At 31.1% G+C, this 17,484-nt stretch overlaps 2 protein-coding genes across 2 annotated transcripts; both read left to right on the top strand.

Moving 5' to 3' along the window:
• The first annotated feature begins 1,206 nt into the window (after positions 1–1,206).
• Positions 1,207–3,198, top strand: LOC120119138 (ras-related protein RABH1e-like). The gene is made up of 5 exons (XM_039139023.1): positions 1,207–1,388; positions 1,483–1,577; positions 1,774–1,885; positions 2,802–2,892; positions 3,017–3,198. The coding sequence occupies exons 1-5, from the start codon at positions 1,207–1,209 to the stop codon at positions 3,158–3,160; spliced, it is 624 nt and encodes a 207-aa protein (XP_038994954.1). The 3' UTR covers positions 3,161–3,198.
• Positions 3,199–6,898: 3,700 nt separating this feature from the next.
• On the top strand, positions 6,899–9,139 carry LOC120119099 (40S ribosomal protein S6-like). Its single transcript, XM_039138984.1, has 6 exons — positions 6,899–6,985; positions 7,095–7,159; positions 7,952–8,009; positions 8,119–8,225; positions 8,330–8,604; positions 8,724–9,139. Exons 1-6 carry the CDS (start codon positions 6,980–6,982, stop codon positions 8,924–8,926), a joined length of 714 nt encoding a protein of 237 aa, XP_038994915.1. The 5' UTR covers positions 6,899–6,979; the 3' UTR covers positions 8,927–9,139.
• Positions 9,140–17,484: the final 8,345 nt, after the last annotated feature.

The following is a 17,484-nucleotide window of genomic DNA, read 5'->3' as shown; positions in this document are numbered from 1 at the left end:
GCAGACGTCTTCTAACTTCTTCAAAGAGGTTTTATATTTAATTTTATATTATATTTGATTTTAATTTTAATATTAATTTTTTTAAATAAATTAAATATTAATTTTTAATATTATATTATATATATTAATTTTAATATTAATTTTTTAAATAAATTAAATATTATTTTTTTAATATTATATTATAGATATTTAATTTTATATGTTATAAATTATTTTATATATTATTAAACTTTTATATTTATTTTAATTATTTTGATTTAAGTTTAAATATAATATTTTTTTGGATTTGTTATTTTTAAATTATATTTACACTTTTTATACAAAATGTAAGTATTTAAACCACATTTCTTAATAAAAAATGATTTCATTGTTTGATAATTAAGATTTTAAAATATAAAAAATTATAAATTATGTTTTTAAAATTTTAAAATATAATCACAATTAAATAAAAAATAATCATAAAATAATTTTATAAATTAAAAAATATTTTCTAAAAATATCATATAATTATAAAAATAAATTATGAATATATATTTAAAAAATTAAAAGTATTAGATAATTGCATATTTAAAAAATCATATAATTTAATGATCATTTATAAATTTTATTCTATAAAACTAATAATACATGTGATTATGTGATACTTATAATAGAATTGATAAGGTGGTGTTTGTTTTTTTTAAAAAATTATTATTGTAGTTGTATGAATTATTTAAATTTCAGTATTGTAAAACTAAAATTATTTAAATCTTAGTATTGCAAAACTCTTTTAAGTTTAAAAAATCAGTTTATTTATATTTCAGTTTATTTTAGTAGTCTGCATACGTTAAAAAACAAACAGTCTTCTTCTTGTAGACTGCAGACTTTTGGTCCACCTCTTATGCTACAGATGGCTGCAGATGTGGTCCGCTGCAGATTTTTTACAGAGACCTAGGCTTAAAGAGGATTGGAAAGTCAATTTTCAAGACAAGGATGTGGCTAAAGAGCGACGGAAGATGATGGATGACACTTTAATAGATTTTGTTCGAATAAAATATTTCTCTTCAAAAGAATATCGGTGGACAGTGGCAATGTCATAGAAGTGTTGCAATGAGAAATTTTCCAAAATATAAATATCCATTAGAATCATTGAAAGCATATGGAACAATGTATAAGTTTTTAAACTACCCAGTTGAAATAAAAGGATTGATAATGTTACCTATATTGATGGGAGATGGAAGACACAAGGCAGTAACATACACTGATTTCTTAGTGGTAGACCAACCTTTTGCCTACAATATCATCTTTGGAAGACCCTTGATGAGAAAGGCTAAGCGTGTTTTGGCCATATTTCTTAGTGGTAGAATAATCAGGACAAACATAAACTTATTACTTACACTCCAGTTCGGGTACTTTAGATATTCATATATCTTCTTAGTTTATGATGCATATACTCTCAGTTAATCAATTTTGTAGTCTTCGTTTTAATTTCATCTTGTAATTTCACAGGGATACTGCAGGGCAAGAGAGATTTAGGAGTCTAATTCCTAGTTACATCAGAGATTCTTCTGTTGCAGTAATCGTCTATGATGTAGCTAGTGAGTATAATAAGTTAACCCAAGTATTCCTTATCTTTTCAAGTTAATCAAAATGAGATACTAATGGAAAGCTCTGGTTAATTGACTCTTGATAATGCTTGTAGACATCTCTCTACTATTACAGTCATTATCATTTATATTCTCATACATTTTAACCCAAATTACTCACATCCCCCACTTGACTATATCCTTGCAGATAGGCAATCATATTTGAATACTTTTAAGTGGATGGAGGAGGTACGCACAGAACGAGGGAGTGATGTTATTATTGTACTTGTTGGAAACAAAACTGATTTGGTTGACAAAAGGTTAGTGATGAGTAATTTTTCATATTACTAGAACCAGAAGATAAGCCTGTAAACGAACCGAATGCACACGAACAGAGGTATGTTCATGTTCGTTCATTTAATAAATAAACGAACATAAACGAACACGAACATAAATGAACAAAATTATTTTTGTTCATGTTCGTTCATTAAGGAATATAGCTTGTTCATATTCGTTCATTTAATAAATAAACGAACACGAACGAACGCAAACGAACACAATAAACGAACATAAACGAAAAACACAAACACAAAAAAAACTTATTCGAACACAACAAACGAATGTAAAAAAAAAGTAAACAACAAGAATAACAACTTAAAATTCATTAATATAACCTACAACTTTAGAGTTAATTTATTCGAATACGACAAAAACATACATAAATCATAAATAAACTATATGAACATAATAAAGTCTTAAAGTTAATTTGTTCAACAAAACAATCTTCTTGAAATCCAAACAACTTCAATAATCTTCGTAACATATTCAACTTGTCCTCTGTTCGAACATAAATGAACATAAATGAACGAACATAAACGAACATATAATCGAACGTTCACGAACGTAAATGAACGAACGAACCCTTTGTTCATGTTCGTTCATTTAATTAAACGAACGCAAAATTTTATTCATGTTCGTTTATTTAATAAATAAACGAACTTCCTGCCGCACGGTTCGCTGAACGTTCAATTCATTTACAGGCCTACCAGAAGAGCTTCTTTACTTGTGTTTATTCAAAATTTTACAGTAAGAATCTGATTATCACAAACTACATTTCATAAAATCATTTGGGTCAGTCTGAAACTTCTAAGGAATATCTTTTAGGCAGTCGTAGCGATATCATACGTGAACTCTTTATGTTGTTTTCATTTATAATTTCTGATGATCATTAAACAGACAGGTTTCCATAGAGGAAGGAGATAACAAGGCCCGTGAATCTGAGATCATGTTTATAGAAACCAGTGCAAAAGCAGGATTCAACATCAAGGTGAACGAGCAACATTTTCTGTTGGTTATGACAAAGTATTTTTCAAGTCTTCCATACATATCTCTTTAATGCAATTTGAAGAAACATCTTTTTGGTAATTTATATTAAGAATGTAAAATTACAGCCTCTATTCCGCAAAATAGCGGCGGCCTTACCTGGGATGGAAAGTCTTTCTTCAACAAAACAGGAAGAGATGGTGGATGTGAACTTGAAGTCGACCGCCAATTCATCCCAAACAGAGCAACAAGGAGGGGGCTGCCCTTGTTGAAGGAAAAATGCACCATTTACTAAAAGCGCAAGGGAGAACAAAACCAAGCATTCCAATTTAACAAAATACAGTAAAGATATGTTCCATAGCAAAATCAATTTTTATCCCTTCAATTTATGCTTCCAGGCATTATAAGTAAGGTCCCATTGTTTTTATATCTTAGAAGAAAAGAAAACAGTCTCTTCTTGATTTTTTTTTAATTAGAAAAACATAGGGTACACTAATTGCTCCCATGTTCCATTTTTTCTGCGCTACTTTGTCTAGGTACCCATTTCCAACACATATTTAGACGTGAAAACATCTAAAACGAGTAAGGTCAATATAAAGGGATGTAAGTTACAAATTGCAACACATTCCATGTTCTATTTGCTTTTTGGTAGTTGTTAAAAATTTAGTTCAACTTGCTAAAACATCAAGTTTTTATGTCATTCAATTTGATTTCTAGCCGAAGATTGTATTATATCAAGATTCATCATCAATTTCATGATCCCTTATATAAACACAAATTGTAGAATTTGGGATATTTGAACATGCAATATTGGTATCAAATGATAGCGTTTTTCGCGTATAGAAATTCCTCTTTTACGACATACTCAAAATCCAAATGAAATTGCTTAAAAATTGAATTGAAATTTTCTCTCACCTTTGGAGAAACCCATGACAGCTTGGAGTAGAAGATGAGCAAGTTGGAATGAAATGTTAGGTACATTTCATCTTAGTTTACATTTAATTCCACTATAAATGAATAAAATATTCATTTAATTGAGATAAGACCAAAACACCCTTAATGAATCTTCTTATTTACCATAAAACCAAGACACCTCATCCTTATCATATTCCAAAGTCAAATATGAATTAATTTGACTTTGATTTACAAAATTTCCCCTGAATTTTTCAAATATTACGTTTTAGTCACTAAATTCCACTGTTTTCGGTTAAATATGAAAAATTGCACATTTCCAAACCAAATTTCCCTAATCTAAAATATTAAAATAAAATTTCCAACCATTTTATAACATCTTCAATTTTTTTGTAAAATTTCAATTCGATCTGAATTACTGATTCCTTACCAGCTTTAACACTTTCTAATTTTTCTTTACTAAAATTCCAAATCCAAAAATATGATTTCTATAAAACCCCACTCTCAAGAGGAAACTATTTATTTATGGAATAAAATTCTTTTTAGGGAATTATCACTTAATTTCTCAAACTTTTCCCAATTTTCTACTTTGACCATCAAACTTTCAAAATTTTTATTTTGTCTATTATCTAAATTTTGGGGTATTACAAGGATCTGGATATTCAATGTTAGTTTTGAACCAAAACCATCTAATTTTCTTTCTTCTTAATCAAAGCTTTTAGTACTCCTTATGAAAGATATTCAGTCAATCAAAGTAGAAGTGAAAGAGGGTCCTAGGCTAAAAATTTTTATCTTCTTGTTTGGTTTTTCTTTAAATCAGAGAATTGGTTGGAAGTATCGACATAGTGAAATCGCAGGCTTAATCCAAGAGATTATTGGTACTAGTTTGTTGGGAATTGTATTGATCCGACCTGTGGTTTTCGGTGTCCTGTGAGCTCGTATTCTTTTTAATAAGTTCATGTTGATTATGAGACTGATATATCGTGAACGAACTTGATTTTTTACATGTTTTAGAAATTTTACAGTTGAATCTGTATTGAATTATAACTTTAGAAGAAAATTATGTATGCACGTAACTCGAAAGGCATCATGACATGGTAGTATATTTGGAGCAGCTACTTGATATGATGGTCGATCATTGCACATTTGCACCTTTATTTCTGGCATATATATGTTTGTTGCAGTGTTATCTATGTTTTACAATGTCTTTTATTGCTGGCATGACATGAATTTACAAGAATTATTGGGTCCTATGATTTTAGTTCCACTATCTACTTTAGATTCTCATCATGTTTGGCTATTGATGAACATTAAACATTGAGCATTAGAAGCAATTATATGTTAAAATGGTAGGCCATTAATGCATTTGCAACTTGTAATGTTGTATTTGGCATTGAATATCTATATTAAATAACCCATTTGACGCCTTAGCTTTTGGAGTGACTATGACCGAACCTCTTTCCCTTTATTTATTAAGTCCTCCTTTTGAATGAGTTATTAATTGATATTCTTGGTTTATTTTAGTTATTGCTTGGTTGTATGTTGTAGTCCTATGAACTAAAACTCTTTACTATTTTCGCAGCTGTTGGATGTGCATGCTCAAGTTCCATCCAAACCTACCAGATTGTCATACCAAAGTGTGGCAGTTGCGAACAAGACAAATTGACCTTGTTACTTTTACTTCAACAGTTTATGCAATAAACGTGATAGGTGCACTTTTCATGTTCAAAGTGCGGGACCCGTTGGATGTGTATGCAACAAACCTCAAATTTATATTGAAGTAAACACTGTCAAATAGCAAATTCATGTTCAAAATTCCAAAACACTTCAATTATATTCTAAACCCTAAATTCCAAAATACTTTAATTATATTCTAAACCCTGAATTAAATTATTTTAGAATTTGAGGTTTAAAATATAATTGAATTATTTTGGTATTTGGGGTTTAGAATAAAATTGAGGGTTGTGTTGCAAGTTTTAAAAGTTAGGGGACCTAAATGCAAGTGCTTGAAAAGTTTAGTGACCATATTGCAAACGAACTAAATGTTGGAGGACTGCCATGTCATCTTCTTCTAATAGCAGTGTAACGACGTCAAACGGCTAGTTACGTAAGAGAATATATTGCAAACGGACTAAATGTTTGAGGACTGTATTGTAAGTTTTAAAAGTTTGGGGATCTAAATGCAATCATCATAAAAGTTCAGTGACCATTACTATGTTTTACCCTTAAAATAGTAATATATTAGAAAAAAAACGTTGATTACAAAGATTAAATGTATAATTATTAGAATAATTTAAATAGTTGAGTGGTATATTTAATCAAAATGAAACATAGGTGGTTAAAGTAATTTTTTACCATAGTTTAGTAGTCACTCGTATAATTTATCTTAATTTCAACAAAAGTTTAACCCAAATTTTAATTATTTTTAAACATATAAGATATAAATTGGCCTATAGTATGTATATATAGTTTGAGATGAAATTAAAATATTCAAAAATTTTGGAGATCAATTTAAAACAAAGGTCATAGTTTGGGGATGAAACTGAGATGTTAAAAAAATTGAAGATTAATTTAGAATAATAGTCATAGTTTAAGGATGAAATTAGAATATTTAAAAATTGAAGTAAAATAGAATGAGATTTATAATTTGAGGATGTATGATGTAATTAACTTATTAAATTACTAGATTAGGAGTATTTTTAATAAAAACTTCCTACTAGCAATAAACAATTACTTAACTATTTACTTTTATGTTGAAATACAAACATAAAAAAACTGATTAATTGAAAAACATGAGTATTAAATCAAGAGAACAAATTTGATGTGCAATATTGAAACAATGAAGACGTTCAGAGGTTAAATCCATATTTAAACCTTTAGTTTATATTTTTAATATTGTTTTGGATCTGTATAAATAACCTTGAGTAAGAGTAATTGTTTGGGTCCAAACAAATCCATTTAACAAAACCCAAACTATAAATCTAGACCCATAATTATTCCACGTGTATGAATCTAATTCATCTCAGATAAAAGTAATGGTCTTCCTTAACAACACTGTATTATCCCCTCTCTCTATATAGACATCCACTGGGAACCCTAAGTTTAGAAGGCAGCTAGCAAGAGAAGAGTGGAGGCATTTCTTCCTCAGAGCTGTAACCAGGAAGACCCATCAAACCAAAATGAAGGTTTCTTCTCTTTTCATAAGAATAGATAAATATCAATCCTTTTTGGGTTTTGTTTATTCTTTTCATTACTGTTTAATTTTTGTGTTGTTGTTGTTGTTGTTTGCATCAGTTCAACATTGAGAATCCCACTACTGGTTGCCAGAAAAAGCTGGAAATTGATGATGACCAGAAACTGTATTTTCCTTTATTTCTCTCTCCGTCCTTTTGTATACAAATTGTTGAGCTTAAGTTTACTTAATTGATTCAATTTCAATGTTAGTATTAAATTCAATGCTTGTTATCTTGACCATGAAAATAGCCATATGAGGGAAATCTGACTTTTTCCCATTTACATCTTCAATCTATGTTAGTTTTTTTTTTTTTTGTATTTATGTTATTTAGGTAGTATTGGATCTTGCAGAGTATATACATAATGTGAAAAATAAATAAGTTTTTAAGCAAATTGAAAATGTATATAATTTGCTAATGAAATTTGGGTTTTTTGTTATTCAAAGATATGATTTTATGCATATACGAAAAAAGAAATCTAATATTTTAATGATTGTCTCTTTTTGAGATGTAGATTTAGACTTTTTTCAAACTCAAACAATGTTGACTTTGTTTTATATTTTTGTTTAGTCTTTGATGTGGTTTGTGAAATTCAAAATCTAGCCAAAACAATCAGCTACTGAATCTGAATCATACATCTTGAAACATAACCGTATATATTTGGTTCTTAAATCACTTTTCCCCCATCTAGATATGAAGTGCTGACCTATAATATAGTATTATGGTGGATTAACTTGTTGGATGTAATGAACCTGTATTTGACGAGGGTAAAAGAACATAGGCAACGAGGCCCTATAAGATGATAGCTCAACTTGCAAGCTGCGATTGTGATGATAGTTGGTGTAAATTTATTTTCTTGCTGCAACGCAAGTTGTAACTGTTTATTAAGAGAACTCATCTTGACATCTGAATTTTCAGTCGAGCCTTTTTTGACAAGAGGATCTCACAGGAAGTCAGCGGTGATGCCCTGGGTGAGGTATGTTCAAAGTTACTTCTAAAATTTTCCTTATCTGCCTCAAATTTCTGCTGGTGTGTGTAGACTTCAAAACTGTGACTTGCTTGCTCCTTAAAATACCATTTAACAGGAGTTTAAGGGCTATGTATTCAAGATCATGGGAGGCTGTGACAAGCAAGGTTTTCCAATGAAGCAGGGTGTTCTCTCTCCTGGCCGTGTTCGCCTTTTGCTCCAAAGAGTTCTGTGGACTCCAAAACTTATTTCCTTTTTGTTTATTGGTAGAAATCTTTCTTGTATGGATTTTTTGTTCATTTAATTTGTTTTTCTAATTTCCTTTGAACAGGTACCCCTGCTTCCATGGGGTATAGTAGAAGGAACGGAGAGCGTAGGAGGAAGTCCGTTCGGGGATGCATTGTTAGTCAGGACCTTTCAGTTCTGAACTTGATTATTGTTAAGAAGGGTGAAAATGATCTTCCTGGATTGACTGACACTGAGAAGCCAAGAATGAGGGGTCCGAAGAGAGCCTCAAAAATCAGGAAGTTGTTCAACCTCTCCAAGGAGGATGATGTTCGGAAGTATGTTAATACATACCGCCGAACCTTTACAACGAAATCTGGTGAGTACAAAGTGATCCTTTGAGAATAAGTTTCCCAGAGGAGTTTTTCATTTATAAAATATCGTTTTGACGGAAGCTGCCCGTGAATTGGAAATAACAATCACTTTCTTGAAATGCAGGTAAGAAAGCCAGCAAGGCCCCCAAAATTCAGAGGTTGGTGACACCTTTGACCTTGCAGAGGAAGCGTGCCAGAATTGCAGAGAAGAAGAAGAGAGTTGCAAAGGCCAAGGCAGATGCTGCTGAGTACCAGAAGCTCCTTGCACAGAGGTTGAAGGAGCAGCGTGAGCGCAGGAGTGAGAGCTTGGGGATACCTTTTTGGTAACCACCAGCAAACCATCCAATTGCAGCAACAGTTACTGGTTTAGATATGGCAGCACCAAAATCTAAATCATGCGAAACTGCCTTTTAGCCGTTTTTGGCAGTTGAATATGTAATGTAACACTCTCAATGCGGGTGATATGATCCCATCCGAGGTAGAGTCATCGGAGTGATCTACACTAAAAATTCAGGAAAATTTAAAATTTTTGTTAATCCATTTAAAATCGTAAAATAATTTATAGAAAAAATACAATTTCAAAAAATCATTTATATATATTAAAATAAAATCACCAATATTCAGTAGTATAACAAATTTTAGACTCGAATATAAAAAAATAATACAACTTTCATGCTCTTTAATTACATGCATCGTACTCTACAAGCAATGCCAGTGGGACTCATTTACGATGTCTATACAAGCACAAAATAAAACTCTTAACTTGAAATGGTAAGTAACAGAGTGAACTTTGGAAAGCTTAGTAATAGAAAAGTACCACATGAATGCAATAGTTCATAAGGTATATGGTAAAGCATAGCTTTCGTTAGTGGGACATACATCATTAGATTTTATCGGTGATTTCAGATTCTATTAGCTAAGTCTTCAGTGACAGGCAAAAATTTACGGTCAGAAGGAAAAATTTAGAGAGACATATTCAGACGATTAAATTGGGGGAATTTAGCATATTCCAACAAAACAGAGAAGTGTACAAATCCTTTAAAAACATTAGTAGTTTAAAACATATTTTAAAACCACAGTAATACCCTCCAACCGAACACCAATATGCAATTTCTCTAGAATTGCATTCCTAAGGACATACCCTAAGCACACAACAAAGAAGCCACGCTAAGGGAGTACTTACGGGCCTACCCAAGGGTCTCCTTAGGTTCGTAAGAATTTACTAACTTGATCAGAGCTGAACCTCCATACTCTAGACTCATACTCATATATTATCCAATAGAAATCAAATTGAGCAGTAACTTTAATATCAAAATCATGATCCAATAGAATGTTGTAAAAATGACAATGTAGTTATTTAAATCACATGAATGTCCTCCATATGTACACCAAAATACAGTCACATTCTAAGGGCATTTTAAAAACACGAGTAAAACATTACAAGATCAAAATACGATTTATCATATAAAATACATAAACACATAAAAACTGACTTGATAAGTCAAGTTTCTGTCAAATAACATGCGGAACAATATTTAGTATGCCCAGCATACCTATCAATCCATATATTGAAAAGTATTTATTCATAGCCCAATGTATGTCAAATAAGAATGCAAGATACATGAGTTGCACATAAGTGCTAAAGGAAAGTATATGTACTGTAGTAACAACGACACTACACTAATATGTTCAAAGTAACTCACAAACTCATTATGAATACCATGCATGCAAACATAGTGCTGAAAGTACACAAAGGTACTGATACGAAAATGCAACGTATGCATTAAACAAAATTGATCGATAGCCACACATAGTGCCGAAAGTACACAAAGGTATTGATACGAAAATGCAACATATGCATTAAACAAAATCGATCGATAACCATCGCTCTCTATGTATGTCAAAATGCACCTATGACTCTCAATGCACATATAATAAGCCTTTAAATCAAATTTGCAAATTAAACATTTATTCTGGAACATCAATAGTTGTTAAAACAATATAAAAGTTCATCAATCTATTTTAGGGCAGTTCATACTCTGAAATTTATTCGTAAAACCCATTTTTATAAACTTTATAAAAATATTTCAAAATACGATAAAACATGCTTTTATAAAAATATATGAGGTTGACTCATCACTAGTCGTCTTTATATCATATAAGTACATAATAAATGCACTCACCTGATATGCCTCACTATTATGTCTTACTATCGAAATCCGATTATTCTTGAACTTTTTCCTTTCCTTTCGTTTTGCTCGTATTATGAGTTTGATCACGATCTACAAGAGCATCTATACAAAACATATATAAATATAAAATACATGTTAGTATTCTTATTAACATTTCATAATAATAATACTCCAAAAGTACTATTATTTCGAATTCTTATAAAAATTCATCTTAATTTTTCCTTTTTTTATATTGAGCTATTGTCATTAATTTTTCAATTCAAGGCCCAAATAAGCCCAATAATTTCCAGCATTAAACTTTCAGCCCAAATATCAACAATGCCATATTTTCCATTTAATCCACTAACTTTCTCAATGTTTACCATTTAGCACTCAAACTTTGTTAACTTTCCAAAATGGCTAAATTTCACATTCTAACTTCAATTTCAGTCCCCATATAGAAATTTAAGGCATAATACAATAATTATCTGAACAATTATACAACCCATACCTTTTTTATAATTACCAATTTGGTCCCCCAATTTTCACAGAATTACAAATTGCCCCAAATATTTTTCTAAGGCTTGTAAAACCTTTCTAATATCATTTCTAAGCCACATGAAATTTTTCAAAAATTTTCCCCATCATTTTCCTCATGGTCGAATTGTTTATGTACCCAAGACTAGGGTTTTCATGATTTTACTCGATTTTGATTCGATTCAAGCATGAAATCAACTTCGATTCAACCTTATACAATCTATACAGTCAAATCCCTAATAAAATTTCATCATAACTTAAACTACATCCAAGATTAGGGTTAGGCTGAAATTACCCATAGCGTATATAGGCATGTATAATTGATTTTAATCATAAACCATGCTTGGAATTGATTCTACAACCTCAAAAACATCAAAATCCTTCATCAATTCCATAAACTCTAATATAAACATAAACCCTAGAATTTGGTATCTTTGAACACATGCCAAATTAAAAAGCAATAAAGGCACCAAACGGCAACGTTTTTCGAATAGAACAATTTTCTATTTCATGGCATGATCCAAAATCCAAATGAAATTGCTCGAAAATGAAAAATAAAATTTATCTTACCTAGTTCATGGGGAGCATGAAATGGAGCCGAAAAATGGCATAAGTTTCATGAAAATTAAATGAATAAAATATTCATTTAATGAGAAATGCCCATTTTTCCATTAATGAAACTTGATATTTATAATAATACCAAGCCATATAACCTTATCATATTTCCAAAGTCAAAAATGAACAAAATATTTTACCCATTTACAATTTTACCAAGCAACTTTCCAAAAATTAAAATCTTGCCACTTTGATCTAAAGGTCCAAATTAAACATAGAAATAAATATTCAAATCCAATGATCCATATTATTTTCCATCATTTTAACATATGGAAATAATATTTTTAAGCCTTATTTACCATCCTTTATTTTTTCTCGAAATTTCAATTCGATTCGATTTATCGATTTCTTACCGGACTTTAACCCTTTTTAGTTTTCAACGTAAATTATGGATCAAGAATCTGATTTCAATAAAACCCACTCTCAAAAGTAAACTATCTATTTATGAAAAAATATTTTTGGGAAAATTACCACTTAGGTCCCTAAACTTCTCCCAATTTTATACTTTGGCCACTAAACTTTCAAAATTACATTTTGGTCACTAACCAAAATTTTGGGTATTACAACTCTCCCCCTTTAAGAAAAAATTCATTCTTGAATTTTAATACGTACCTGATGTGAAGAGGTGCATATACTATCGTTTCATGTCCTCTTCTCTTTTCCCGGTCTCTTACTCGACTTTATGATTCCACCAAAGAACTTTGACCAAAGGAATCGTCTTGTTCTTTAGTTCTTTAACTTCTCAAGCCAAAATCTCAATTGGTTCCTCTTCATAGGTCAAATATGATCGAATCTTTATTTCTTTCGGGGTGATAATATGCGACATATTTTATCGATACTTCTTGAGCATCGACACATGAAAAACATTATGATCTTGTCCATTTCTGGAGGCAATGCTAACTGTTAAGCCACTGGTCCAACTCTTTTCAAAATCTCATAAGTTCTAATAAATCTTGGACTCAACTTTCCTTTGCGTCCAAACCACAATACTTTCTACCAAGGTGATACCTTGAGAAATACCTTATCACCCACTTGATATTCAATCTCTTTTCTCTTTAGGTTTGCATAAGACTTTTTTCGATCAAAAGTTATCTTTAGATTATCTTGAATGATCCCCACTTTAAATTTCATTTTTTCATCAAATCAAGGTTAACTAGATATTGATCTTTTAGTTCGAATCAATTTAATGGTGTTTGATACTTTCGCCCATAAAGTGCTTTATACGGAGCCATCTTAATACTCGAATTATAGTTGTTTTATAAGAAAAGTTTTCTAAAGGAAAATACTTTTCTAATGATACCTTGAATTTGACCACACACACTTTTAGTATATCCTCAAATATTTGAATGGTCTGCTCCGACTCACTATGCATCCGTGAGTAATAAGCCGTATTGAAATTCAATCGAGTACCCAATGCCTCGTGCAAGGAATTCCAGAATCTTGATGTAACCTTGGATCTTTGTCAGATACTATCGATACATGCATTCCAGGCAGCCAAACTATCTCTTTTATGTACAACTTATCATATTATCCATCGAATAATCTATTGTACTGGAATGAAGTGAGCTGTCTTAGTTAATCTATCATCAACCACCCAAATTAAGTCTTTCTTGCCGAGTGCCAAAGGTAGCCCTGTAAAAAAGTCCATAATGACTCGTTCTCACTTTCATTCAGGAATGGATATCGATTGTAACAATCCAGAAGGCACTTGATGTTCAACTTTCACCTATTGGCATATCATGCACTATACCACAATTTTTGTTATAACTATTTTTCATGTCAGACCACCTATATCGACTATTTATATCTTGATACATCTTGTTTCTACCTAAACAAGAATATCTTTCTTTAGTTCTTCATAGTCGGGAATACAAAGTCTCCCACGATACTACAAATATCCGCCAGACCAAACCTCAAAGCCCTTAATCTCACCATTTTCTACTTGTGTAATTCTTACCAAGCACTTTTCGTCTTTCCTTTTTAATTCTATTATCCGATCTAAAAGCTCCAGCTTTAACTTTAACTTGACAATCAATGCATCGACTTCCTTTAAATATAAACGTGCATCCAAAGCTATCAAGGCTGTAAAAGTCTTTCGGTTAAGTGCATCAGCCACCACATTAGTCTTTCATGGATGATAGTCAATGATCACATCATAATCCTTTAAAAACTCTATATATCTTCTCTGTCTCAGGTTCAGCTCTTTTTGAGTCAACAAGTACTTTCGAATTTTATGATCCGTATAAATATAGCACCGCTCACCATACAGATAATGAAACCAAATATTTAAAGCAAACACGACCGTTGCCAACTTTAAATCATATGTTGGGTAATTCTTCTCATAAGTCTTTAAATGTATCGAGGCATATGCCACAACTTTATCTTCTTGCATAAGCACACATCCCAAGCTGTTATGAGATGCATCACTAAAAACCTCATGGTCTTTACCCGACTTAGGTTGTACAAGCACTTGTGCCTCTATTAAAATCTTCTTTAACGTTCCAAAACTCTCTTGGCACTTATTCGTCGAAACAAAAGGCATATATTTCCTTAAAATATTGGTTAACGATAAAGCTATCATCGAAAAGTTCTTCACAAACCTTCGATAGTAACCAAAAAGTCTCAAGAAACTCTAAACTTTTGAGACGTTCTTTGGGGGTTCCAATCCACTATAGCATGAACTTTCTTGGGTTCTACCCTTATGCCATCTGCCGAAACAACATGGCCAAGAAAAACTTCTATCAACCAGAATTCACATTTGATAGCTTGGCATACAACTGTTTATCTCAAAGAGTCATTAAAATTTGATTAAAATAAAATTGAAACACTAGATTAATCAAATCCTTAAATGTTGCAAGAGAAATTGTCAAACCAAATGGCATCGCCACAACTTGTAGTGTCCATACCGCGTCTGAAAATCTATCTTAGGAATATCCTCTTCTATAATTTTAATTGATGGTATCCAGACTAAAGATCAATCTTAGAGAACACTGATACACCTTCCAATCGATCATACAAATCATTAATCCTCAGAAGTGGATACTTATTCTTATTGTCACTTTATTCAACTGTCGATAATCCATGCATAACCGCATAGATTCATCTTTCTTTTCGCCAACAACACATATACCCCCAAGGTGAAACATTCGGTCTGATGCAACCTTGATCAAATAACTCTTGTAATTGTGACTTCAGTTCTCTTAACTCAGTCAGATCCATTCGATATGAAACCATAAAAACAAGCTCAATACCCTAATAACCATCAATCTTGAATTCCACATCTCGATTTGGAGGTAACCTAGGTAATTCATCTGAAAAGACATCTGGAAATTCCCGAGTTGTGGGAATATCATACAATCTTACTTAAGATACTTGAGTATCTATCACATTAGCTAGAAAAGCTATACATCCTTCTAACATCATTTTCTTCGCAATCATTGTCGGTATCACATTGGACGGTGATTTTGTTTTTTAACTAATCACTACAATTTCTAAATACTCCTTATATTTATGAAATAATCGTTAATTGCGACAATCAAACAACCATAATGCAGAAACAACCAACCCATGCCCAATATGATATTAAACTCGTCAAATGATAATCCCATCAGATTCACCAGGAACATAGTCCCATGAATATTTATCGGATATTTACTACATGTCCGACTCACACTTGCACCATGACCCATAGGGTTCACCGCTATCATATCACTTGAGATCAAGTTGAATAGAATACCTCTATTTTAAAATTCCTTATTTCATTCTTGAGGTAATCCGTATAACTTTTTCGGATCCATTAAAAATATTCTCAAGGAGTTGAAACATTTTCCATCTCAACAATGAAAGTCTAAATGTCTACATCATTTAATAAGAAGACTTGACAACTTTGTAGCAATAACTCCATAGCAGTTAATGCTAAAATCACACTATTAAACAAATTTACTCTTTTTCCTACCACTATGAACTCGAAACTTTTCAAGTTCTTAAAAATCAACCGCAATCTAAGCGATAATTCATTATAGCATTGAAGGGGTAGACAATATATTCCACAAATTTTACCTTCGCATGGTAACTCTATCAATCATAAAACTGAACATCTACTCTCATTCAAACTCATTTTAAAACCTTTAGAATGATAACATAATTATCATCCAATTCACTAATAACTCATTTTTTTAAAACATTTTAGGGGACAACTTACTTACTGCTTACTTATTTCCTCTAACTCAAATCAACGTTTCTTTAAGCAACTTAATGTTTAACTTAAATATTCCTCAAATATTTAAGCTTACATGTAGAAACCACAGAGTCATCAGTGAATTAAATAATCTCCTCTGGATCCTCATAAGATTCAACTTCTCTTGTAATCCATTTAAACTTTTTAATGGATCCTCTAGTGCAGTAACTACTTTAAACACTAGGGGTATTTCTTCCACAAAATGGAGAAAAATCCCTTACAGCTTCAACTCTTATAAAGCGTGATACTAAAGTCACATCGGATCTTTTTTGGTCTATTTCAATCTCAACCTTCCTTTCAACGTTATCAATTTTCTCACCTTTATCCTTAGTTCACGACATCTAACACACATAATAACAACTTAAGTTAGTGAGGAGTGACATTAATAATATCATATTGACACTATATTAGTAAATTTTGTCATCCTAGTGGAATGTACACCATTCCCCCCCATAAAATACACTCATTTTTTGCCGAAATCGGCTAAACCTATAGCTCTGATACTAATAAATGCAACACCCATTTCCCGTATATGTCCCCGTACATGAGTCACAGATGTCATATGACTTTTAAAATATTTTCGTAATTGAAAACTAGTAAAATTTTATTTCTTTAAATAAATGAATTAATAATATAGTTTATAAAACATTCTTCAAATACATATATGTATATAATAACATTTAAAATCCATCAAATAACAGTTTAAGTTCGAATATAATATAATACTACAACCAAGTACCAAGTTTCTTATCAGAACATCACAAGATATCTAATTAAATGCTAATTAGAAATATCAAAATAAACATCAAGAGATGTCATACTGTTACTAATGAGGAAATCCTTAACATATGATATAAGATGCACTACACACTCTGATTCGTACACTAAACCTAAGCGTGAAAATAATCACACACTAAGTATTCACTTTGTGAGACAAAATAAAACAAATAAGGCATCTTAAAAACATGAGTAAACCATTATAAGATCAAAATATGATATATCGTATAAAATACATAAACACATAAAAACTGACTTGATAAGCCAAGTTTATGTCAAATAACATGTGAAACAATATTTAGTATGCCCATCATACCTATCAATCCATATATTCAAAAGTATTTATTCATAGCCCAATGTATTTCAAATGAGAATGCAAGGAACATGAGATGCACATAAGTGCTAAACGAAAATATAAGTATTGTAGTAACAATGACACTATACTAATATATTGAAATGATAATTCACAAACTCATTACGAATACCATACATGAATACATAGTGCTGAAAGTACACAAAGGTACTGATACGAAAATGCAACATATGCA

This window comes from Hibiscus syriacus, unplaced genomic scaffold (assembly GCF_006381635.1).
Source record: "Hibiscus syriacus cultivar Baekdansim isolate YM2019G1 unplaced genomic scaffold, ASM638163v2 tig00110331_pilon, whole genome shotgun sequence".
NCBI classification, from domain to species: Eukaryota; Viridiplantae; Streptophyta; class Magnoliopsida; order Malvales; family Malvaceae; genus Hibiscus; species Hibiscus syriacus.
Note: the sequence above shows the minus strand (reverse complement) of the source record. Positions and strands in the feature narration are given on the sequence as shown.